General features: G+C 41.1%; 2 protein-coding genes across 2 annotated transcripts; both read left to right on the top strand.

The window, feature by feature from the left end:
- The first annotated feature begins 2,694 nt into the window (after window positions 1-2,694).
- Window positions 2,695-12,709, top strand: magt1 (magnesium transporter 1). The gene is made up of 10 exons (XM_042493115.2): window positions 2,695-2,848; window positions 5,290-5,459; window positions 5,543-5,660; window positions 5,747-5,887; window positions 6,023-6,163; window positions 7,060-7,149; window positions 7,288-7,351; window positions 7,980-8,054; window positions 9,013-9,103; window positions 9,307-12,709. The coding sequence occupies exons 1-10, from the start codon at window positions 2,768-2,770 to the stop codon at window positions 9,320-9,322; spliced, it is 987 nt and encodes a 328-aa protein (XP_042349049.1). The 5' UTR covers window positions 2,695-2,767; the 3' UTR covers window positions 9,323-12,709.
- Window positions 12,710-14,235: 1,526 nt separating this feature from the next.
- igbp1 (immunoglobulin (CD79A) binding protein 1) lies at window positions 14,236-25,025 on the top strand. Its single transcript, XM_042493407.2, has 3 exons — window positions 14,236-14,720; window positions 17,672-18,004; window positions 24,382-25,025. Exons 1-3 carry the CDS (start codon window positions 14,262-14,264, stop codon window positions 24,649-24,651), a joined length of 1,062 nt encoding a protein of 353 aa, XP_042349341.1. The 5' UTR covers window positions 14,236-14,261; the 3' UTR covers window positions 24,652-25,025.
- The last annotated feature ends 286 nt before the right edge of the window (window positions 25,026-25,311 follow it).

Raw genomic sequence — 25,311 nt, 5'->3', positions numbered from 1 at the left:
CATAGTAATGTACAAATGTAACGGCTCTGGTTTTCAGAAATGAGAAATGAGCAGCTCTTTGCTAACAGATTCACCTTTATAGGATGATGTGTCAGATGTGTTTCTGTTCATTCATCTTTAGCAACACAATGCTACCGTTTAATCAGTCCACTTAACCTTAAACAATGCAGCAGTTTTACATGGATACTGCATGTCATGGCTGTTATTGCCCTTTGCCTTTATTACAAATAGATGTATGTTAATGAGACAGCCTGATATGAATTTAATGTGACGTGTATCATGTATGAAGGTGCAAGAGTCTCTGTAAACATGACCCTGTTTCATCAGCCAGCCAAAGCTTGGAGCAGCTGCTCAGTATGCATGCCTTGTGTTTCAGACTGCTGCTGTACACATTCTCCGGAGGTGGCATGCCTTGCTCATGGGCAGCTTGGTGTGTGGTTCAGCAGTGTACAAAAGAACAGACAGTAGGGTTGCAACATTATGTGACTTTCATGGTACAATAATTGTTTCAGGAAATATCACTATTAAACTGCATATGGTACTACACAGTTACTATTAACAATTTCTACCACAGTGTGTGTTTTTTGTATAAAACTGCTTTATATTAATTAAAACTTAAAACCATTTTTAGATGGGAGTATGTGTAAAAAGTCTGACAGGCAGTGGAGCAGTACAGCAGATGTTACATGCAGGAGAGATATCCGTCTAATTGCAGTTTATTTTTATTACTGTAGATAAGCAAATGCACACAGAATGATAAACCTCCAATTATAAGGCCACATTTACACAGGCAGTGATTCAATCTGATAGATATTTGTACCTCACACCATGATCTACTCTACATTCAGCTACATGCACACAGGTAACAGTCCATTCTGATAGACATTTGTCCCTAACTGAAAGATCTAGTCCACATAAAAATTGTCACTGAGGGCCTTTGGGCAGCTGCTAAAGAGGCGTTCCACGGTCCCTCTCCCCGAACACAGAGGGCAGGAAGGGGTCTCGCTTTTTCCACAGACGTGAAGGTTTGATGTGCTTGGCAGGACATTGCAGACAGCTCCAGGGACACCCTGGAAATCTGCTCGCCAGATGTTGGACCAGGTGATCTTTGGCTGCAGTGCTTCTTCCCATCTAGTCCATGCCCATTCCTACCGTCCTGCTGACTATAATAATAGGACTTTTTTCTTGTAAATTCACAAGTTTAATCTTGTAATATCACAGCTTTTTTTCTCAGATATTTACAAGTTTAATGCTGTAATATTAAAACTAATTCTAGGAAGTTTACCAATTTTCTTAGCTTTTTTCTTGAAATTACAACTTTATTCACGTAATATTATGCACAAGATTATAAATTATATAAAATGAACAGAAAAAAACGAGGTTACTGTAGTAAATTGTTTGGGTTTTTCTTAAATAAGGATTATAAAAAATAAATGAAAATTAAAGGATAAGTAAATGTAAATCTTAATGATCTATTATGGTAAACAGTGGAAGATGATGGATAAATGGATGGATGGTAAACAGTTGCATTGCTTTTTATATTTAATGTATTTAAAGGCTTTCAAATAATATTTAGTGTGTCACTTTATAGCCCTTAAAAATCCTGTTTTATTAAAAAAAAAAAGTACTGTGCCTTCATTGCAAGAACATAGGTTTCATTTCTAAATTGGGCAGGGAGATTCTATCTTTAAAACATCTAGCACTGATCACTTCATTTCCTACATCCTGGTGGATTTTTATGCACTAATTTGTCCCCTTTTTAAATATATTTATTTTTGGCATAAAAGTCTCTAATTATGTCAAACTAAAAGTTTTGTGTTGCGGTTCCCATGTCATCTTCTAGAAATGTTTTTTTTTTATTCAACTTCAAAATTAAAAGCAAAACATTTGCTCCTCTTCTCTTTTTTTCACCAGTCAAAAAAATCAAGCAAAAGGGAAATGTGTGCAGACTGTAAGACTGACAGAAATTCCAGACAAAAAAGGGAAGAAATAGATGAGTTTTGCAAGTTTATACCAAATTGTATTCTTTTATTATTTGTTATTGTTTATCTGCTAAGTTGTTGCTGATATCTTTATTATTATTATTTAAGCAAAATTAAAGAGTAATATGCCACTTCAAAAACACACCAGCTTAGTTGGCATGTGTGGGCTGTGGGAGGAAACCAGAGCACCTGCAGAAAACCCACATGTGGAACACAAAGGTGTCACCCCTGAGTCCCCATGCTGCCCTTACACTGAAAGGTAAGTCAACCTCAAAACATCTGGGAACATGTCAAGTAATGTGTGTTCATAGTTTGGCATCACTAAAATATAGTTTGCATATTTTGCTCACCTCAATTCATTTAGATAAAGATGGGGGGGAAACAGAAAAGACCTTCATTTTAAGGAAATCCTGACAACTTACTGATTTTAAAAAACAAATAAGTTTGCTAACATTTGACTTCTATGTTGGCCAACAGGAGCAAATGCACTGCAGCATAAGCGGTCTGTGTTGTTGCCTGCCAATCTTCTGCTCCACACTCCTGTCCAGCAGGCGGCAGCAGTGCATATACAGGCTGCTTTATCAGCCGCCATTAAAAGCCAAAAGAAGAAGAAGCGGACTGTGATTGGCTGAGAGCTGGCCAATGGGCAGCTGACAGGAGGTGTGCGTGTGTGTGTGTGTGTGTGTGTGTGTGTGTGTGTGTGTGTGTGTGTGTGTGTGTGTGTGCATGCATGCACGTGCGCGCGCTTATATAGTCGGCAGCAGTGTGAGCAGCGGTGTTGCAGAATGTTTGGAAAACTTTCCCTCTCGCTCTTTCTCCTCACTCTTTTCTACCATGACCCTGCGGACGCACAGAAGAAGAAAGAGGTAACATGTGTTCAGTAACACCGCGCAGATAAAGTTCCTCCACTCTGGCTGACATGTTTACGACGGTTTCAAAGTTGTCCCGTGCCAACCTTCGAAGCTAAGCTAACCAGAAATGAGCTAACGTGAACGTGTGTGTTTGGTTCGTCACGGAGTAAAGAACTAGTTTGGAACAGATGACACGAATGTGGTCTCCACTCACACTCAGTGGTTACTATCGTGAAGCTCTGTCTGGCAGCAGGTACGAACGTGGTGTGGGACTCGCTCTAACGAAAGCACAAGTGTCTTACCCAGTGAGAGTCCCACTTCAAGATGTTTTCAGGACTCATTCATTTGACGTTAAATAACTTAACACAGCAAAAAGGCAGAAACCGAACAACTGCTTCAAAGTGCCGCAGAAAGTAGGCTACAGTTTTCAGATAAAGAACCACTTCCGGTTTTGTGTCTTAGCTTGTCTTCTCGTCTATGTTCCTCGTTTGTCCTCGTCTAAACCTTCAGCTGTTAATGCTTTGATACTTGAAGCACTCATCACGTCATGGTTTTATTACGACACTAAGTGTGTTTTAATGTGTTTTAATTAAATTTGGCGCTTAGTTTTACATGAAGCACTTACACAATTCCATTTTAAATTATTTATTTTATGTATGTTTTATTTATTTATTTTCTATGAAATAATCACTTTGCATATTTTATACAACAAGCTATATTTTATATTACTTGCTTTATCATTAGGATATATATATATATATATATATATATATATATATATATATATTTATATATATATATTTATTATTACTTATTATTATTATTATATATTTATTATTACTATGCATTTATATTTTATTAAATGCGTATTAGTCATTTTAACACTACAGCTTTGATCAGTGCTCCCAAACACTGGTGACCCAGGGGAGCTATATAACTGATCCTTCCTCTGATCCTCAGAGTATGTGGACCAAACCTTTTTTTTTATTTTGTTTTATTAGAAAAATAATTTTGTATGGTTTTTATAAGGAAAACTTGAATCATTTTGTTCACACTTGGTCCTTGAACACCAGTGCCTCTATCAAACCTAACCACTGAGAAGGGAAAGATTAACAGGCGGAAACACTATTTGACAGGAGAACATACTGATATGGGCCAGCAACCAGTAATAGCCTTTCTACAGCCACAATAAGCTACAGCCAACATACCCCAAGAGTCAGCGAGAGCAGGGGTGGAAGATGACTCACAGGTGGATTACACAGCAAAAGACATCGGAACGGACATGACTATGCATCAAATACGTGACTCAGTGAGGGATGGGGCACGGACCTGTCCGCTAGGGTTAAAACTAGCAACATTTGGGATAAGGTGAGCTTATCTGTGGAGGTAAAAGGTAGTACAATAGTGCTTCAAGATGCTTCAGGTTTGTCCTTGTGGCTGGCAGAAAGTCACATCAGTCAGAGGCCTTAAAACTCATCAAGGAAGAAAGGTGTTTAGCAGAGGAAGGGCAGAGTGGCCGCATCGATCAGTACTTTTTAAGAAGTCAGTCGAGTCAGTTGGGTGATGTCCAGCGGCAGGTAGAAAACCACAGTTTGCAGGATATCAGTAACACTGCCCCTGAGGAGGAGGAGGTAGTGAGAGGGGATGCAGTTGACACTGAGGTCAGCAGGTCAGCCAAAGAGAGAACCATGGAGCAGAAGGCTAGAGCTAGATGGCCAAGGGGAAATGATAGTAAAGAGTGGGAGGAGGTTAACAGTGACTTGTTGGTAATCTTAGGTGGACTTAGAGGAAATGTGGTTGAGAGGTTAGAAAAGATGGGAGAGGTGATTTACTCAAATGTTGCGGAGAGATTCGGGGTGCATGACTGAAAGAAAAACAGAAAAAAATAGTGTTAATACAGATAATGTTAAATAGGCTGTGCTTGTATAGCACATTTCTAGTCTTATTGACCACTCAAAGCGCTTTCACATTACATTTTCCCATTCACCCATTCACACACACAGTCACACACTGGTGGCCGAGGCTGCCTTCACAAATTTGCGTTTTGTTTTTTGTGAGTTGCTCATTTTTTCAAATTTTTTCGACTGTGCATTAAGTCTTTTCAACGACACTCTAACTTCAGCCTTACGCAGTAACAAAGTTGAGACTAACAAAAAACACCCTTCCACACCGCGCTCTATGCCTGGTCTCTAAAGCTATAATCTTTACAAATATACCATGTACCATTTGACAGCTTAACAACATGAATTTAGGTTTTTAACCTTTTATGAATTAAATTATTTTTGGGGTGTATTTATTAAGAACTGATGCATTGAGTATTTTTAAATAACACTGCTTAATCTGTAATGTCAGTAGATTGGGGAGTGGATAAGTGACGTAGATGCTGTGATGTAAAAACCAAGAAAACCTACGTTTTGTTTTGTCTGACATCATCTTTGTGTCCGTGTCCTGTGTAGACTCTTCTGTCGGAGAAGGTGACTCAGATGATGGAGTGGGCCTCTAAGCGGTCAGTCATCAGGATGAATGGAGATAAGTTTCGTCGCTTTGTCAAGGCTCCTCCCAGGAACTACTCGGTGGTCATCATGTTCACGGCGCTGCAGCCACAGAGACAGTGTGGAGTCTGCAGGTAAGAAGCAGGAGCAGCAGCAGGAGAATACTGCTGCTGTTTGAATTTGCACCTATGGATCTGAATGCACCTTTTCATTTCAGACAAGCTGATGAGGAGTTCCAGGTCCTGGCCAACTCCTGGCGTTATTCCTCGGCCTTTACCAACAAAGTCTTCTTTGCATCTGTGGATTTTGATGAAGGATCAGACGTCTTTCAGATGGTGAGACAACTTATTATTATTCTCCACGATAGCTCCCTTCTACATATATTGTGTGTTTTGAAAGTAGTGGTGTTTGTGTGTTTCAGCTCAGTATGAACTCTGCTCCGACCTTCCTCCACTTCCCATCCAAAGGGAAACCTCGCAGGTCAGATACCTACGAGCTGCAGGTCCGAGGCTTTGCAGCGGAGCAGCTGGCCAGATGGGTGGCAGACCGGACTGATGTGCAGGTAACTGTAAAACACACCACTGTGTGGACCGTTTGCTTTGATACATTTGACCCCAACTCTGAACTCTACTGTCACACTCAGACATGGGGATGATGGAACCTGTGATAAATGTGCTCCTGTTTGTCTGGTTTTCAGATTCGAATCATTCGTCCTCCCAACTACGCCGGGCCTCTCCTGCTGGGCTTCCTCCTGGCTGTGATCGGAGGACTGGCATATCTGCGACGACACAACTTAGAGTTCCTCTTTAACAAGAACGTCTGGGCCTTCTCTGCACTGGTAACATGAACTAACACACACACACACAGACACGTACACACATACACACACACTTCAATGCACAGATGACTACATAGTGAGTCCCAGTGCAGTCCTCTAATGCACACCTATTGATAATAACATATCAAACTTCTGTTCTCCCGCTCTGCATTTAAACTCAAGGTATAATTTTACACATACATTATACGGGGAAGGGGTGGACAGACAGACTGTGCCGACACCTTGCTCCCCAGAGTTACACCATAAGGTGTGTGAGGGAGAGACTGTGCGCTTCACGAATGAGGGAGGTGAGGGAAAGGTGGGATCCCGATCCCCGGCAGCTTCAGTGTTTTAGGAGAGAGAGAGAAACCATGTGCCACGGAGCTTCAGTGTTCCTACCTGAGAGCAAGCCTGATGTGCCTCTGACTGCTTGTCAGTGGCTGTATCTCTTTATAATTTGTAAAAATAAATTAAAAAAAACTCAGACAGTTTCACAATTCAGTAATCTGTGTTCAGTGGTCTAATTTAGTTAGTTAAATTTTGTGCATCTGAAATGATAAGTGTTCACCTGATCTGTGCTGCAGGACAGAGCTCCACTCGTGGTGAGCTGCGGGAGGGCTCACGTGTTGCTCACAGCGACACAGAAACGGCTCGACTCAGTTTATAAAACTTGTTAATAACCACTGCATAAGATAATCATCCCTACTGTCACTGTGTGTGTGACAGGCACAGCAGCAGTTGTGTGTGTGTGTAGATAGATAGATAGTATAGTATAGTATAGTATAGCAGTACCTACCCAATTAACAGATACCTGGGTAGATGAATATCTGGGTCCAGCCTTTGTCTCTAAGTGTGGAGGAAATAAAATATTAGCTCAAACATATCCTGATTTATGTGATGGTTCTTGTGTGTTTCAGTGCTTCGTCCTGATCATGACTTCAGGCCAGATGTGGAACCACATCAGAGGACCTCCGTATGCACACAAGAACCCCAGCACCGGACAAGTTGTAAGATAGAAACACATTATTTATCTCTGCTTGTTCGAAATTTAATTTGATTTCATTTTCATAGTAGTGTGTGACTTTTTGTGTGTGTGTGTGTGTGTGTGTGTGTGTGTGTGTGTGTGTGTGTGTGTGTGTTTTCAGAGTTACATCCATGGCAGCAGTCAGGCCCAGTTTGTGGCAGAGACACACATTGTCCTCCTCTTCAGTATCCTTCAGCTGTCTGCAGACAGTCAGCGCACTCTGAACACTCTGAAAACCAAAAACCATTCCTTAGTGCATCGTTTCCCAACCTGGGGGTCCCAAGCCCCATTAGTGGTCGCCAAAGCTTCGGGGGGGGTGGGGTGGGTTTACTAGGCCATCTTGATTTTAAGAGCTGTAAGAAAAAATTTTAATAATAATTTTGAAAGTTTAGATTATCATTTAACGCTTTGAAACCTGAGCAAATTGGTTTGATTTCTTTCAAAAACACGTGGAGAAGGCAACGATTAACGACACAGCCCCAAAATTAGCAAACATTTAGTAAAAGAAAAGTTACAAAAATTACCTGAAAATAATGGATAAAAAGAGTCAAAACCAGGTTGGACATTGCCTTTTTCTCCCCAATGTTTGGAAACCAATTAATTTGTTTTTGTTTTTATTGTTACGTATTAAGTACGATGATGTTACGCACTGTGTATGTTGAGGAAGAATAATGAGGAAAACAAAACAAAAACAAAAAAAAAAAAACCATAAACCTGAGCACAACACTGGTAGTTTGTAGAAGTGCTCGGTGTGAGTAGACTGACGTCATGCATCACATGCAGCTGTTATCTGAACCTTGACCTCACTGCCAGATGCTGCTGTTACCATGGGAATAGTGCTGCTGTGTGAGGCTGCTACCTCGGACATGGACATTGGAAAGAGGAAGAGTATGTGCACACAGACACTTTCCGATGATTCCTGTTTTCCCTGACTTTGTTGTATTCACTGATATTGTTTTTCTCCATTAAGTTGTCCAAATATTGGACATTTTCCATTTTCAAGTCAGGGAGCCCTCAAAATATCCATGTTGTAATTTCTTTGATCTCAGTCCTCCTGCTGCTTTATTAAAGCCCCACTCCAGCCACTCATTACACAAAACAACAGGAAGTTATCCATCAGCGTTACCATGGTGATAGTGATGATGGATTACTTCCTGATTGCAGTTTTAGAGCACATGTCAAGGTCAACATCAGCAGCAAGGATAGCGATAGCCTGTGTATTAGCATGGATAGTGAAAGCACAGAAGAATGAGGAGGAGGATTTTCCTCCTCTTCCCTCACCTGAAAATGTGAAGCCCACAGAGACGAGGCCATTGGAACTTGTGCACATCAGACACTGGCTGACGTTTTGGGAGACACTGCCGGTGCCTCTACTGCTTTTCAGCCAGCGCCGCCCCTGCCCCAGCTGCTTGCACACATCCATTTATCAATTCCGTTGAAAAAGCTTTATTCATCCTAAAGGGCAGTTTGGTTTTTAACAGTTTACAGACCATAAACATTCACAAATAAACAGCAGACAGAAATAAGGAGCATGTCAGAGACAATAAATAAATCTATGTTGGCTGGCACGCTGGCGCTCTCGTGTGGTAGTAGTAAAAAACACGAGGGCTCAGCAAGTAGGGCACAGATCAGAGTTTAAAACAATTAAAATAAAAAAGAAACAAATAAAGTTACAAGGCAAAAAATACAAAAGTGATGAGTATGCTACCAATAGGTTTGAACAATGCTTACACAAGCACACAAATGTGCTGTATAGGAAAACTAACTGTGTGTGTGTGTGTGTGTGTGTGTGTGTGTGTGTGTGTGTGTGTGTGTGTGTGTGTGTGTGTGTGTGTGTGTGTGTCAGTTATGTGTGTAGCAGGTATCGGTCTGGTGATGCTGTTCTTCAGCTGGCTGCTGTCCATTTTCAGAGCAAAGTACCATGGATACCCGTACAGGTAGTTCCGGAGAGACACATCTGTACCTGCGCTGCCATTGGCTGAGCGGAGGCCTTGTGTGTGTGTGTGTGTGTGTGTGTGTGTGTGTGTGTGTGTGTGTGTGTGTGTGTGTGTGTGTGTGTGTGTGTGTGTGTGTGTGTGTGTGTGTGTGTGTGTGTTTAGTGTGTCGACTAAAAGTCCTCTTGTGTGTGTGTGTGTTGCAGCTTCCTGATGAGTTAAAGGCGACCGACATCTTCCAGCCTCACAGCAACTTCCCCAAAGTGCTGTCATCACACGGAGCGCTGCTGCTGGGAACGGCCACGCCACATCTGTGTGTGCTGAGCCACGGTTTGTCTTCTAATCTGTTGAGCCAAAAGCGTGTGTGCCGGCACACAGAAATAAACACTGTGCCTTCTCAAAGACTCAGCAAGCTATGAATTTGCCAACAACACAACCATCAGCAGTATGCATTCTAAACCGTTTTGTGCCAAAAGGTGTTTTCTACATGCACATTTTGGAAGTTTTTCAGTCCAGCTCCTACTGGACACAAATCTCAGTTTTTCAGTCCAGCTCCTACTGGACACAAATCTCAGCGTGTCTTATTTTTTAATCAGGCCATGGACTCTGTTCTGTTTGTTTTGTTGTTAGTTTGTTGCTTAACTTGAACCAGGGAGTGATATTTGTGGAGTAGCAAAGCGGGAGCTGTTATTTCTCTTAGCGGGAGTTCTGGGAATAACTCATTTTGGTAACATCTTCGTCAGGACTTGGAAACAACGTCCCAGGAAGTTTTCTGGAAAGAAACATTTTGGAGATTGGGAGAGCTTTCTGTGGTAGTACAAACACAGAGTGCATACTCATTTATCAAGTTTTTAAGAAAGAATCAACAGACTTAAATAGTTCCCCTAGACCTAAAAGTGGGTTTAGAAGCTACTCCTGACTGCTTGGATCAAATGAAACTCATTAAGATATTACTCTTACTTCATGAAAAATGTAACTTTATATCATGTTCAGCTGAGCTGTGCTGCTCTGTTCTGACTAAAGGATGCCATTTTTGCTAAATATGAATCACAAATATAACAATTGAACAATGTTAATTTCCCTAGTAACTGTCACCAAATTACATATTTCTTTCTCGGACTCTAAGTACTGTATATACAGTTGGGTTTCTGTTCCTTTCTCTGTCACGATCTGCTCGTTACAAAATGACAGAGATGAAGGAAAAATAATCTGTTTGCCATTTTGAACTAGTGAAACAAATGAAGCCAGATTTGAGTCAGTGCGTACATAAAAGCTCTGTAAAAAAGACCGAAACCTCCATCAGCAGGCTCTTCCATTTACTTAATAGTAGGAGTCTTGAAAAAAGCAGCTTTTGAGTGCTTGGTTTGAGTAACTGAAAGAGTCAAGTGCAAAAGTGATCTGACTGATTTACCTCCATTGTATCGACCCAAATTTGCTGATTAACCCTTGAAATTTAAGTATATTGGTTGATTTTTTTTCAAAATCATGGAAAGAACCTGATCAAAAAAAGAAGAAATGACACATAAAATAGCAAGAAATTACCAGAACGTACAAGAAAATTACCTGACATTTATTCAAATAAGAGGGAAACACAGAAAAAAATGAAAAGAAAGTTTAAAAAAAGGAAATGACCAGGGGAAAGTGCTTAAATTATAATAACTTTGTAAAATAATTTTTTTAGATGGAATTTTGATTTGAATTTTTCCTAACTTTAAAAAGAAAAATTCTAAATCTACATTTTTTTTTCCTTTTTCCCATGATTTTGAAAAAAAATCAACCAATTTTGTCAGAGTTCAAAGGTTTGAATAAAAACGGCTGAAAGCACAAGGAAACCGATGTCGCTCCAGCTTTTAAAGAGTTAAACACAACCCAGAAACATGAAACATAACGGCACTACACTGTGTCACAGTGAAGGTGATGCATCTAACTTCACACATTAGTGCCTTATAAACCACCTGCCTAAAAGTTCTGTTAATATGTTTTCATTTCATGATAGCCCGGCCATTTTTGTAATAATTGGTCACACAACTGTTAGTTCTCCGTGTTCGTAGATGAGGAACTTGTGTCCATACAGCCAATCAAATGGCCTTATGTTCAACCAGGGTTTGAATTGAATTGAATTACATTTATTTCAAACTTTTACAAAAATAATAAAATAAAACAAACAGTAGTGATCACATGTAGCAGATTTTCAATAAGCAACACAAAGTTACAGTGTTGTGTTCCAAATCTCTTCATAGCTGCCAGCGATCCAGACAACCACAGCAGCTGGCCTGCACAAGTCTCTCTATAAACTGAGTCATGAACACGTCATGTCGAGAAGCTCAGAATCCTCAAATACGGAGCAAATTGGCTTGCTTTTTTTTAAGACATGGGAAAAAAGGCAATGAGCAACTTGACAAGAAAGGTTTCACAAATTGCAAGAAATTAGTAGCTTTGGAATTTTTTTTTAAGTTGGGGGAAAAATGTCCCAAAAATATTAACACATAATAATTATCTTAGTTATGTATTTAAAAAATATTTTACTGATTATTCTAGCACATTTTTACAGGCCATTTCCTTGTTTGTTCCTTGTTTTAATTTTTCCCTTTGTTTTGTTTGTTTTGAAAGGGCTTCAAGGGGTTAACAAGTCACCAAACATATTAATTTGGGGTAATTTGCAGTTTGTTGGCTAGCTACTAAGTTGCCAAGCTGCAGCACATTGAACACCATCTAAACGCTGTGGAAATCTGCAGTTGATATTTTGGCTCCTCTCTGGCATTCTTCAAGTAGCAATGGCCACTCTGGCTCATGGGAACTGTAGTATTGCTCTCAGAAACCTTCAACAAGCATTTAAAGCTTTGAAACGTGAGAAAAAAGATTTCCTTCTATGGAAAATATGGAGAACCCTGACCCTGAAAACTATCTTTAAAAAGGTGGATCACAAGAAAATTGTCAAATGGAGGCAATGTCCACAGTTTATTATTATTATATTATTACAGGAAAAAAAAGCATACATGTATGTTTATCTTTTAATTTCAAAGAAATTCTATTTAGGTTATGTTTGGTTTTTGGGTTGTTGTTTTTTCATTCATATGCTTTTCTTTTTGTTAGTTATTTTCAGGTAATTTTCTTGTAACTTTTTTTTTACTAATTTCTTGCCTATTTTTTCGTCCATTTCTTGCTCGTTGCCCTCTTCCCACTTATTTGTTGTTGTTTTGTTCTTTTAAGAAATTAGGCCAGTTCGTTCAGCTGTTCAAGGGTTGAAGTGTTTTAGTTAGTGTGCAGGTGTTGCGCTGTCTTTCGATAGACTCGTTGTGATCCTTGCAGAACCTGCAGCTGCACCCACTCTGCTGCTCTCTGAGCTCTGTGCCTTACACTGCTGAGCCTCTGGGTCTGATGACATGTCTTACAAACTGAATAAGATAAGAAGTAAGAATGGCCTTAAGCTCAAAGATTTTGCAGTTTGTATACATAATAAGAAATACGCAAACTCATTCATGAGAAGTAAACGTATTTTCTGTTGTGTCAAACCAAGTGCTTTTAATGTTTGTGGATGCTTTCTAATGTACCAGGAGAGAATATTTGATCTGCAGTAATTATTTCTAATATTAAAGTGCCTTAACTGCCCGTCAGTTTTTATCTTTCTGTTTTTACATTTTTTTGGAGAATAAATTCTTATTGCAACAGTATAACCGTGTGAACCCGACTGATACAAAATGACTAGATACAGCGTCAGTGATCGTTTCATTGACAAATCAGACGCAACATTCCTGGAGCTCCTATATCTCCTATATCTATTACTTGCTTTTTTTGTCACCAAAGCCTCTTTTATAACTGAATCGAGTTTTTAGTCCGTACTGACTCATTTGTTATCCTGTATTACCCACAACACTCGCCACACCTGGGGTGAGGCTCTTGACTCCACCCTGTCACATCTGTTTGTGGCGACTCGGAGCTGTTTGGCCAATGAGCAAACACGAGGCTCGGTGCACGCAGTCAGCGAGGGGCGGAGTCGAGGGCGAGCCTCTCCCCAGGTGTGCGGAGTGTTGTGGCGAATGCGCATGTCCAAGTTCGATAGAAGCATGTGTGGTCATGAAAACTCATGGACTAAAAAATTTGGAACAGATGAAGTGCCTCCAGGCATGTTGTGTCTGATTTGTCAATGAAGCGATCCCCAACTCTGTATCCAGTCATTTTGTATCAGAGTCGGGTTCACACGGCTTCACACAGTATATTCAGGGTTCCTTCAGTCATGGAAAACCTTTTAAAGCCATGTCATTTCACGAATTATTTTTCCAGGCCTGGAAAAGTCACGGAATGAGTAAAAACCATTGAAAGTTTTTGAAAAGTCCTGGAATTTTGTCGTGCATGATGAAATTCTCACAGTAACCTTCCACGAATAACCTTCCAGGTGATGAATGTAACATAGGGGCATATTCATTTTTTTCTGGCATGCTTTGATGTGTGACAACATTTTGTTCACCATCGCATATGAGTCTTCATTTTCTTCATGCTTTCTGTCTCTCCTTCCATGTATGCCCACGAGCTGGAATTGTGTGAATAGACTTTGAATCTGATATGTTTGAAAAATATATTGCATGTGGAGCAAGAAAAGAATTATAATGGTTCCTTAATAAGTCATGGAAAAGCTTTGAAATGTCCATAAAATGTGTGGGAACCCTGTATATCAGTGATGCTCATCTGACCATTTTCTAATTCATAGTGAAAATAAAGTGATTTACATAGGGAAACTTATTGTTTTGCACTTTAGATGTCAAAATATGAATTTTAAAACAATGTCTCAGCATGTAAAATAGCATCAAAATAGAGCCTATTTATAATTAAGTAAATAATGATAAAAAAAGGAAGGGAAGGATTTGGGGTCCTGGCTAAGCCCAAAACCCCTCAATTCCTGAGGACGCCCCTGCATGTACCTGACCTGTGCAACTGGATTTGCCTCGTTTATTCACTTTGTGATAAATATTAGAATGTTTCTTTATCAAGTGGCCCCTGGCCTCTTGTCATTTTGTAGAAGCAAGTTGAGAATCCCTGCAGGTGAAGAGGTTGGGCTTACAGTGTAGTGTCAGTGTTTGACCTGCGGTGGCGCTGTAATGTTCCGTAAAGCACTGCGCCGCAATAAACACACGAAGAGGAAGAAGAACCCGGAAAATATGACAAGATGGCGGAATGTGAAAACATCAACGATGTCTCAGACGCAGGACCTCCCAAATTATCCGAGCTGATGGATCGTGGTTGGAAGATATTTGAGGATGTAGACAGCACGAGCGAGCCGCTGGGCTCTAACGCTGTCCAGGTGAAGGTGAGGCGCGGTATCAGCGCGCTGGAAGAAGCCTCCAGAATGGTGGCTCAGCTCGAGCTGTTCAGCCGCAATGAGGAGCTGGAGGAGGTGGCCACGGCGGACCTCCGCTACCTGCTGCTGCCCGCCCTGCTGGGAGCCCTCACCATGAAGCAGAGCGGTCGGGACAAACGGCTGGAGATAGTGCAGACAGCCCGGGCTTACTTTGTGGATTATCTGAAGAGATGTAAAGAGTATAACGTGTCACAATTTGAACTGCCAAAAGTGACGAGTGACAGCAGTCCCGATGAAGCATCAGAAAATGGACTCTGCTCAGCCAGGGTAAGTGCGCAGCTAGATGATCTGCCACTTCAGATGTACCGTTCAGTCACATACAGCTTGATACTGTGCCGCACCCCAACAGAACCAGCGCATTAAAATACATATCAATGCTCCAACATGTAGAATGAGAATTAGTGTAAGTACATCCACCGTCGAAGAAGCAGGTACTGCAACAGTTTGTACAAAGCAGCAGCGACAGGAGCATCAGTAACATGCTCCCGTCGCTGCTTAACTTAAGGCTGGGCGATAAAACGATTACGATATCAATGGCGAAATAACTTCTCCTCGATTGAAATATGACACATAGTCAATAGAATAGAGCGCATTCCAGTCATGTTTGGATGGACAACAGGAGCAGCCAATGGTAATAAGAGTAGCAACACAGCGAATCAAACACAGTGAACGACTTTGACTCTAGAATAAAGCTGAGTGTTTGGCAACGAGTCCTATGAGCTTCCATAGCGTTTCATTATGGCGGATCAATCAGCTGATGGTCCCACAACAGCGCAGAGCGGAGCTTTTCTTCACAGCACCTAAGTGTCTGAAACAGCCAAATTTGCAGATGACTTCTACAGACTACAGACTACTGTTTTGGGGGTCTTGGGCCACAAGCACACACACTTATTTTCACCCTCTCTCTAACTGGGAAGTTGGCAGGCTGTTGGTAGCTATAGGAGAAATAGGTCTACTCAAAAGTTTTTAATTCCTGAGTAAAATGATAAATCAGAGAAAGAAGTTTAAGTCAGAGTCCTGCAGTCAGGTGAGGTTGGCCTATTATCAGCACTATGTGCTTACATTTACCTGTTTGGTTAAGATGGGGCTTTTAATTTTTATATAATGCTGGACAGTTGAATAATAATAAATCATATGTTTATTACACTCCAACACATCATGGTGAAATGAAGCTGTGTCAGTGAACTATGAGGGCAAAAAACAAACCAAAAAAAAAAAGCAAAAAGCAAAATACTCGTTCATTAATCGTAATCAAAGTAAAATGTTCAGTCAGTCGTGATATTGATTGTAGGTATGAGGTTCAGACCTTTGCTGGGAGGAAATTTTAGTAACTGGACCTCTTTGAATTTAATTGGTTAGGTCCATCAGTTGGTGATGCTGTTATACAGTATATTTGTCATGTTCTTGTCCCGTGTCTGACAGAAAATAAATATTTAAACCAAAATTAACCTTATGATATCTACATATCTCACTTAGGAGTCAAAGGGAACCTTTAAGCTTGACTGAAATAGTGATTTGATGTTTATTGTGATATATATCGATTTCGACTGATATGAACAAAATTATCGTGATGAGGCTTTTTTCCATAATGCCCAGCCCTATTAACCCTTTGAAACCTGAGCAAACTCGATTTCTTTCAAAAACATGGAAAGAAGGCTATAAGCAACATAGCAAAAAAGACCACAAAAAACAGCAAGAAATTAATAAAAAGATTTTTATAAAAAGAAAGTAACTGGGAAAAAAACAGGAAATGAACGAATTTGTAAATAACCAAGTTGAGACAGATTCAGGGGCTGTTATTAAAAAAAAGTACCCACTAAAGGCCATCTAAACTAACTTTATCAGCCACAGAGTTAGCTTGATGCATTTTACCATTAGTCTTGATACATTATAGCATTGGTGTTTTACGTCAGTTATGTTTAAGGGTTGTCGAACATTTTAGCTTTCAGTTTAATGTTTTGGCTTTTCATTTACAATTTAGTCCCCCAGATTTTTCAAAGGTTTTGGCCCCTTCTTTTTCACCTTGATTGGACACTTTCTCAGTTTTGCCTTCTACCTGATGTCCGAGGTGGAGAGAGTAGCCAGAAGCTCTACCGAAAGGATGGGCTCACATTGCTCAAGTCTGTCCTAGCACAATACAGGTTTTTATATAATGTTTTGTTTTTAAGACTATTGAGTCTCATTTCTTAATGTCAAATATAGAGTAGCAATATTCACCTTGCTTTGCTTGGGGGCCACTTTTGTAAAATGAAAGGAGGCCAAGGGCCAGTTGCAGCAGCCCCATACATGTTTCTAGAATTTTAGGACATTAAAATGGGCTTGGTTAGGACCTCTGACAGGGGGTGTGGGGATCATTCGCTGACACTTTTTTTAATCAATGTCAGTCACTTTTATTGTGAATTAGAAAATGGTTGGGGGGCCCACCTGGCCATCAGGGGTCAGATTTTGCCCAAAGGCTGTAAATTGACATCACATGTCAGACTGTGTCTCTCTCTCTCTCACACACACACACAAAGACACTCAGTATCATGCAGTAAACTTCAACAGCAGCACAACGTGCAGGTGCTGAAATAAAAACACGTCATGAACACTTCTTCCAACCCAAACTTGAGCAGTATAACCGTCCTGTCATTTATTACAGGGCTGCTGAGCTAGAGTGAATCATTTTAGCTTTAGATGTACCTAATAAATTGGCACCTGAGTGTGTGCTGGGAAACAGCTGTGTAGGCAGGTGACTGACACATGGTTGGCTGACACAAATCAGGGGTCGCTCCTTGTTTTCCACTCTCACTCTACGGGGCTGCATGAGAGATGGATTCAAATGGTGCATTGTTTAATTCTTCCTGACAAAATGTCCTGAAACTGTCTTATAATAATAGAGGCAATTGTTTGCTGTCAACTGTTGGGTCCTAAGACTGCCTTCAAATTAAAAGACTTTTATTGAGGCAAACCATGTTTTGTGATAATGGGCTCTATAAATAAAATTGACTTGACATTGTGGAAGGACGTACAGGAAGTGTTTAATTAAAATTAACAGTAGCTTCACATATAAACATCAGCTGACTGTGAGCAGAGCAAAACAGAGTGATGAAGTCCTGACTGAGCGTGCTGTGTGAGTGACAGACTGTCTGCAGGGAACAGGAACAAACAGGGACTCATGATGACCTAAAAATGAAGCAGGCCATTCTCTCATTTGTGATGTGTCCTTCTTGTTCTAGGCTGCCCCCTGTCCCTCAGACCTGGTCTCCATGGCAGCACAGAGACAAGCAAAGATTGAGCGGTACCGGCAGAAGAAGGAGCTGGAGGCCAGACTGTCAGACATACAGAGAGCTGTGGACAGCGGACAGGCTGACGATGAAATCATCAGAGATTATTACCTCCTGAATGTGCGGAGATGGGTCACTGTGTGTCTGGAGGAAATTGAGAGCATCAACCAGGAGGTGGAGATCCTTAAGAGAATGGACGGTCTGAAGCAAGGTGCCGCCAAGCAGCCAGCTCAGCCAGCCCGGCCTCCCATGAAACCCTTCATTCTCACCAAGGACGCTGTACAGGTGAGACTATGTGCAGGAGACAAACCAGACCTGGCTGCTACTCAATCAGCCACATTAAGTCATTTAGTGGGCGGGTTTCCATCACAGATTTGTACAAATTCTAATCAATATTTTCGAAATGTCGATAAAACATTGAAAACTGTTAGATAACTGTGTTTCCACTGAGTGATGTTCTGGTTTTCCTCTGGTGATAACATTCCAGTTCGTACTGACAAGCACATAGCCATAGCATCATGTGACCTAGAAAAGACAGAACATTTAAACCAAATATGGCTGTTTCAAATCACCTAAAATAAAACTTCATGCAAGCATAAAAATGTTTTTACTATAAATGGGAGATATTTTTTCGAAATTGACATGTTTTTATTAGGTAGATTTTATATTCACAGTTGCAATTTGCGCAGTTTGAGGGTTAATTGAAACCCGCCTATTGACACAACTAGCAAAAAGAGCTGCTGCAGAGTGCAGAAGTAGCAAACAGAGTAGAGTTAGACCGAAAAATCAGCCAGTCTGAAATGTATCAGCCAGTATGGAAGCTGGTAGCGAGGAGGTAGCTGTTTTGCTGTACAGAAATGCTAAACTTGGTTTGAGGTCATTAAACAACAGAGTCACCATATCCCAACTGCAAGCGTCAGATCGTGTTACATCAGACGCTCTCAGTCCACTTTGATTCCAGTACATATAATGGAACTCTGTTACCTCATGTAAACAATCCACTTTACCTATCAGCTGTGCACGCAGTGACATGATGGGCAGATATTTAATTTCATCGGGGTTCCAGAGGATCATTAAAATATCTTAAAATGCGTTGAATTTATCGATCTAAAATAAAGGCCATCATTGGTATTGAAACAACCTAGATTAATCTTTCAAAAGTTTTTAAAATGCTCAGACATGGGAAGTACGATTTAATGGATTTTTTTTCTCACGTTACTTTGTAAAATCTCAAAAGAATTAGTGAATGTTTTTTTGTTGAAATGAATAAATTCCCCTTTATAAACTCGTCATGGTGGGAATCCAAGCGGTGGAATCTCACATCCAGAATGGGAAATACAAAATACAAAATCACCAAGAAAACTGTCCAGCAATGCCATTTCCCACCTCTGTCAGTAAACCCAATAGATACTTTTATGATAATATAATTTGGGCTGGGGCAACACGTCAACGTTATCAATTACGGGGATACGCCGTTTTACGTAACGAGTCGACGTGCCACAAGGAGAATGTAAGGCCGTTTCACACAGCGAGTCATGAGCATGAGACTGTGACAGAGAGGGACGTTAAACTGCAGTAAAATGTGGTACAGAGTCAATATAATCATCAAAACACCATATTCACTGTCTGTTCCCGCTGCCAAACGTGCATGGTGTATAATTCATGAATTTGTTAACCTGTCTTCTAGTCTGAGAAAATTTTCACACTGAGATTTAATACTGAATTCAGGGGGCATTGTACGGTTAATAAGCCATTTCTGCACAATTGAGGTGCTTCCAATGCGAGCGACGGTAAAGTAGACAGGGTGTCCAACAAAAGTTCAGCTCACATCAGCATGCTGATACAGTCCAACAGAAAACAGTGCAATCAAACTGATTAAGGGGCGTAAAGTGTAACCTTTTCAAAACACCACTCTTCTGTCGCTGTGTAAATTGGCAATGCGCAGATTAGAGGTGTGCGATATGACAATATTAGATCGTGAAGAATTAGAATGTGTCCACGATTCGCCATCACGGAGAGAATGTTGTATCGTGCTACAGTGCACATTCTATCTAATGTAGTTCTATGCTCATACACGCGACGCATCCAGACTTTTTGGCTGGACTGCAGAATATGGTTTGGCTCTGAGAGTGGCCGCAGGCAGCGCAGCCTCTGCCAGTCAAGTCAAGTCAAGTCAAGTCAGTTTTATTTATATAGCCCATTATCACAAAACAAGGTTTGCCTCAGAGGGCTTTACAGTGTACTGACATCCTCTGCCCTTAGACCACTCACATCACCCAAGGAAAAACTCCCCAAAAAGAACCCCTGTAACGGGGAAAAAAGAGGAAGAAACCTCAGGAAGAGCGGTAGAGGATAGTGAGGGATCCCTCTTCCAGGACCAGGACAGACGAGAGCAATAGATGTCGTAAATAGCAAGTGAAATACAATCATGGCAAAAAAGGAAAGAGAAGAGAGGGGAGAGAGGGGAGAGGGGGGGCACAGAATAACAATGAAACAGATGCATGTCATATTACAATAATTGTAGGTGTGAAATTAGTAATTGCTCTCTATGATGATGTTGATAGAGATGATAACAGTCTCATGCATATGTGAAAGGAGTTGTCCAAAGGCAAGATCACAGCATCCAGGCGCAACCAGGACCAGACTACGATCAGGGCAGGGGGCACAGAATCAGTACAGCCACAGCACGAGCACAACCAAAGGCAGGTCGCAGCATCAGCACAGCTATCACCACGGTCAGGCACAGTCAAGGTTACGGCCAGGATCCAGGGAAACTAGGAAACAAGGGAGCAGGAACGCCTCCCGAGAGGCAATGGATTAGCGTGGTGCAGTTCAACAGACCCAGGCTCTGTAATCATGAGCCCCCAGGCAGTGAGAGGAGTACCACATGACTATCACAGAGCTAAGCTAAGCTTGCACATGGCAATGCAGTAAACAGACATGCATGATTTCTGATGGCAGCATTGAGAGAAAGAAAGGAGCTCAGCACATCAGAGGAAGTCCCCCGGCAGGTTAAACCTGTGTCAAGTTTAACTATGGGCTGGACCAGGCAACCTGAGCCAGCCCTAATTATAAGCTTTATCAAAGAGGAATGTCTTAAGTCTACCCTTAAAAGTTGAAACGGTGTCTGCCTCCCTGACCGAAAAATGGAAGATGGTTCCATAGGAGAGAGCGTGGTAGCTGAAGGCTCTGGTTCCTAACCTACTTTTGGAAATATTGGGAATCACAAGTAACCCCATGCGTTTTCAGAGCGCAGTGATCTTGAGGGCTGGTAAGGAACTATGAGCTGTGACAGATAGGATGGAGCCTGACCATTTAGAGCTTTATAAGTAAGGAGGAGGATTTTAAATTCAATCCTGGATTTCACAGGAGCCAGTGCAAAGAAGCTAAAACAGGAGAAATATGATCCCTTTTCTTGCTTCCCGTTAAAACACGAGCAGCAGCGTTCTGCACCAGTTGGAGAGACCTAAGAGATTTGTTTGGGCAACCAAATAATAGGGAATTACAGTAATCCAGCCTAGAGGTGACAAATGCATGTACTAATTTTTCAGCATCTGTTTGTGATAGGATATGTCTAATTTTGCGATTACGCAAGTGAAAAGAAAGCAAATCCTTGAAGTTTGTTTTTTATATGGGAGGCAAAGGATAAATCCTGGTCAAATAAAACTCGAGGTTCCTTACAGTTGTGCTAGAGGCCAAGGTAATACCATCTAGAGAAATTAAATTGTTGGAAAAGGAGCTTCTGAGGTGTTTTGGGCCAAGAACAATAACTTCAGTTTTGTCTGAATTCAACATCAGGAAATTACGGCTCATCCAGGCTTTTTACATCCTTAAGACATGTTTTGAAGTCTAGATAGCTGATCAGTTTCATCTGGTTTCATAGATAGATATAATTATGTATCATCAGCATAACAATGGAAATTTAAGGAATGTTTTCTAATTATGTTGCCTAGCGGAAGCATATATAAAGTGAAAAGGATTGGTCGAGCAATCGAACCTTGTGGCACTCCAAAGCAGACCTTTGTATGTGCGGAGGGTTGATCATTGATGTGAACAAATTGGGAACGATCTGATAAGTATGACCTAAACCAGGCTAGTGGACGTTCCTTTAAGGCCAATTGAGGATTCAAGTCTGTGCAGTAAGATTTGATGGTCAATGGTGTCAAATGCAGCACTGAGATCTAATAGGATTAAAACAGAGACCAGACCTGTGTCCAGAAGCGATACAAGTCGTTATTAATTTTTACTAGTGCCGTCTCTGTGCTATGATGAACTCTAAAGCCTGACTGAAAGTCCTCGAATAAACTGTTGTCTTGGAGAAAGTCACAGAGCTGATGAGCAACCACTCTCTCAAGGATTTTAGAAATAAAGGGGAGATTAGATATCGGTCTATAGTTAGCTAAAATCTCAGGATCGAGAGTGGGCTTCTTTAGAAGAGGTTTAATGACAGCTACTTTAAAAGACTGGGGTACATAACCTGTCAATAAAGACGCGTTGATTATATCTAATAAAAAGTTGTCTAATAAAGGTAAAACTTCCTTAAGGAGCTTAGTTGGGATGGGGTCTAGCAGGCATGTTGATGGCTTAGATGCAGAAACCAAAGTATAGAGTTGATGAAGGTCAATGGGGGAGAAATGGTCTAGATAAATTTCGGGTCTTGCTGCCATAATCAGGCTATCTGAGTCCGGGGTCAGGTCAGTTGAGGGTAAGAGGTGATGGATTTTATCTCGAATAGTTATGATTTTATTATTAAAGAAATTCATAAAGTCGTCACTGCTGAGGGCCGAAGGAATACAGGGCTCTATAGAGCTGTGACTCTGAGTCAACCTGGCTACAGTGTTGAAAAGAAACCTGGGATTGTTTTTGTTTTCCTCAATTAGTGATGAATAATAGTCACACAGGGACGTCCATCCCTGGGTCTGAGCGGAGCTGCAGAGGGAGGATGTGTTAATGAACAGCGGGTACAGCTCCAGAGAAAGCAGCTCCCATTCACTGTGTGACTGCATCTAACGATTTAAGTGTATTGTTCTGCATTTTACCTTATTTCAGCGTTGCCAACTTTCACACTCCTGACGTGTGAGCAAATCTCAGGCCAAAACACTGCGCAACACCAGAAGTGCTGAACAATCATGTAATGCAGTGAACGACTGACTACAATACAGCCAATTATTTGACAACCGACCGCCGTGTCATTATCACGGATCAAACAGCTAATCGCCCGACAGAGCAGTGCGTTTAGAGAGAGACAGACAGACAGAGCGGAGCTTCTCCTCACAGCACCAAAGTGTCTGAATGAACCAACAAACAAATATTCAGAGGTGGAAAGGGACTTCTTTAGATTTCTACAGACTATTTTGTGTTACTTTCAGGTTCAGCCAGAGTTTTGATGGAAGTATTTAGAGCGCATCTCTCTGTTTCTCATCCAGCCGCAGGCACTGAGCTCTCACTATTATTACCAGGGTCAGACATAGTGATTTGGGGGCCTGGGGCCACAAGCACATTGCCTTATTTTTAAATTTTCTCTAAATTTAATTTGAAATATCCCTAAAATATGTCCTCTGTGTTCTAGTAAATAAGTCCCTGAAGGAAAAGGTTTTGGAACCACTGTACATGGTCCAGCCATATACTAGGTTTTAACCTAGTCTTGTTTTTTTTATCAGCCGAAGTACACTATTTGCTAGTCTGTTTCATGCCTTCCCTATAGATACACAGAATCCAGAACCAGAATCACAGAAACCAATCAACACAAACCGTCAAGTCTTGTCTTGTCTTGACGGGTTTTCACCTGAAAAAAGGTATGGTTCCCATCAAAACAGTGGAAGAAAATACACACAGATTAAAATCTTTGCGAAAAGGTACTTTGGCCTAAATGTTCTGTTATTCTTTTTTATTTCAGGGCCATACTTTCTAATTTGGGAAATTTGCTTGATTGTACCATTCAGTAACATACACAATAGTCTTAAAATCCAAAATGAAAAAGAATGGTGATAAAATCGTGATTCTGCCTTTAAAAAATCGTGATATGATTTTTTTGCCATATTGCGCACCCCTAGCACAGATCCTGCGAGAACTGTAAGGTCATGACCACACTTTGTGCAGGCACATGATGGCCCTCTATATGGTGTGTCATTACAAAGTTACACTGCCAGCTACTGGCCTGGCATACATACTACAGCATTTTGAACTGTTTCTTGTGGAGCCATGTATATGAGGATCATTGTTATCATATGAACACATATTTCTTTGTAAAACACAAAAGAAAGACTTTTCCCTTTTTAGTAGGGTTGTTCTTGTCTAAACGTGGCCTTAGAGTCGCTGATGTTTGCCTGTATCGCTTCCAGTTCGGTTGTAGTGTTACAGTAGCAGTGTTTCCCACACACAGACTTGACTTGGGTGGACCAGACAGCAATATTATCCTCCTGTGCAACCAGCTCCCATTTTTTTCATTTCTATTAATGTCTTCATCAGTTGGAGAGAATGACACCACCCACTGTCTGGTGGACTGGATCATAACACTACACACATGATCTGTCTCATGTCACACTGTGGCTGTAGTGTTTCAGCAAATGCAAAATGTCAAAAAGCTTTTATTCAGTTACCAGCTCCAGTTTTTAACATGCGGTGCAGCAATGTGTGACAAAGTGTGTGTGTTTGGTCCACAGGCTCAGGTGTTCGGGGCGGGATACCCCAGCCTCCCCACCATGACCGTAGATGACTGGTATGAGCAGCACAGGAAGCACGGAGCCCTCCCTGACCAGGGGATACCCAGCAGGGTCTCTGCAGAGGACACTGATGCAAATGAGAGGGAGGAAGAAGAGAAAGAGAGAAAGGCTGAAAACGATGATGAGGAGTCTTTGCTGAAAGCCAGAAACTGGGATGACTGGAAAGACACTCATCGCAGAGGTTATGGGAACCGCCAGAACATGGGCTAACTGATCCCCACACCGTGTGTCCCCAGACAGATTGAACTCTGTCCTCATTTCTATTCTAATCAGCCCAGGACCTTCTTCACAATCCTGATTCACCAGACTGTTGGTTTGAGAAGGTTACCAAACCAGAAACACACCACAGCATTGCCAAACACCCTTTCGGGCTCATGGACCCTCAAGGTGATTCACTGATGTTCTATTTTCTGTTGTCAGTTAACAAGGTGAGATTCAACAGTCTGTGTGGTGTTTTTCAGTGAATCTGAGTAAAAATCTACAATTGATGTGGACTGAATGGAGCCCAGCTGTAATGCCAATGCTTCTGCTGTGTTGTGTGTATTCCTCTAACACTGTCAATGCAAATAAAGAGTCTCAACAAACCATGGTGTTTACACAACCTGCTAACAGTCTGATATGTTCAGATCCAAACACACTTTCTCTATATTACTTTGCCACTAGCTCACAGTCAAGTGTCATTTTATGTGGTGGGACGGGTTAGCCAGTAACTGCAAATGACTTTTGATTGGATATATTTTTGGAACCAATCCTTTCATGAAAGGAAAAAAGAGTTTGATATGAAAGATCTCAGCATTACTGAAGACAAATAACCCAGATCCCCAAAAGGCAAAGATGTACTTGACCCTTTCAAACCTGAGCAATTGAAAG

Source organism: Plectropomus leopardus, chromosome 8 (assembly GCF_026936395.1).
Source record: "Plectropomus leopardus strain MGB_pleo_1.0 chromosome 8, ASM2693639v1, whole genome shotgun sequence".
Classification (NCBI taxonomy): domain Eukaryota; kingdom Metazoa; phylum Chordata; class Actinopteri; order Perciformes; family Serranidae; genus Plectropomus; species Plectropomus leopardus.
The sequence above is the reverse complement of the archived record's forward strand: the minus strand, read 5'-3'. Positions and strand labels throughout refer to the sequence as shown.

Coding starts and splice junctions, on each gene's coding strand:
- magt1 (XM_042493115.2), top strand. CDS start 2,768: ATGTTTGGAAAACTTTCCCTCTCGCTCTTTCTCCTCACTCTTTTCTAC. Junction 5,661..5,746: donor GATCAGACGTCTTTCAGATG/GTGAGACAACTT, acceptor TGTGTGTTTCAG/CTCAGTATGAACTCTGCTCC. Junction 6,164..7,059: donor TCTGGGCCTTCTCTGCACTG/GTAACATGAACT, acceptor TGTGTGTTTCAG/TGCTTCGTCCTGATCATGAC.
- igbp1 (XM_042493407.2), top strand. CDS start 14,262: ATGGCGGAATGTGAAAACATCAACGATGTCTCAGACGCAGGACCTCCC. Junction 14,721..17,671: donor ATGGACTCTGCTCAGCCAGG/GTAAGTGCGCAG, acceptor TTCTTGTTCTAG/GCTGCCCCCTGTCCCTCAGA. Junction 18,005..24,381: donor TCACCAAGGACGCTGTACAG/GTGAGACTATGT, acceptor TTTGGTCCACAG/GCTCAGGTGTTCGGGGCGGG.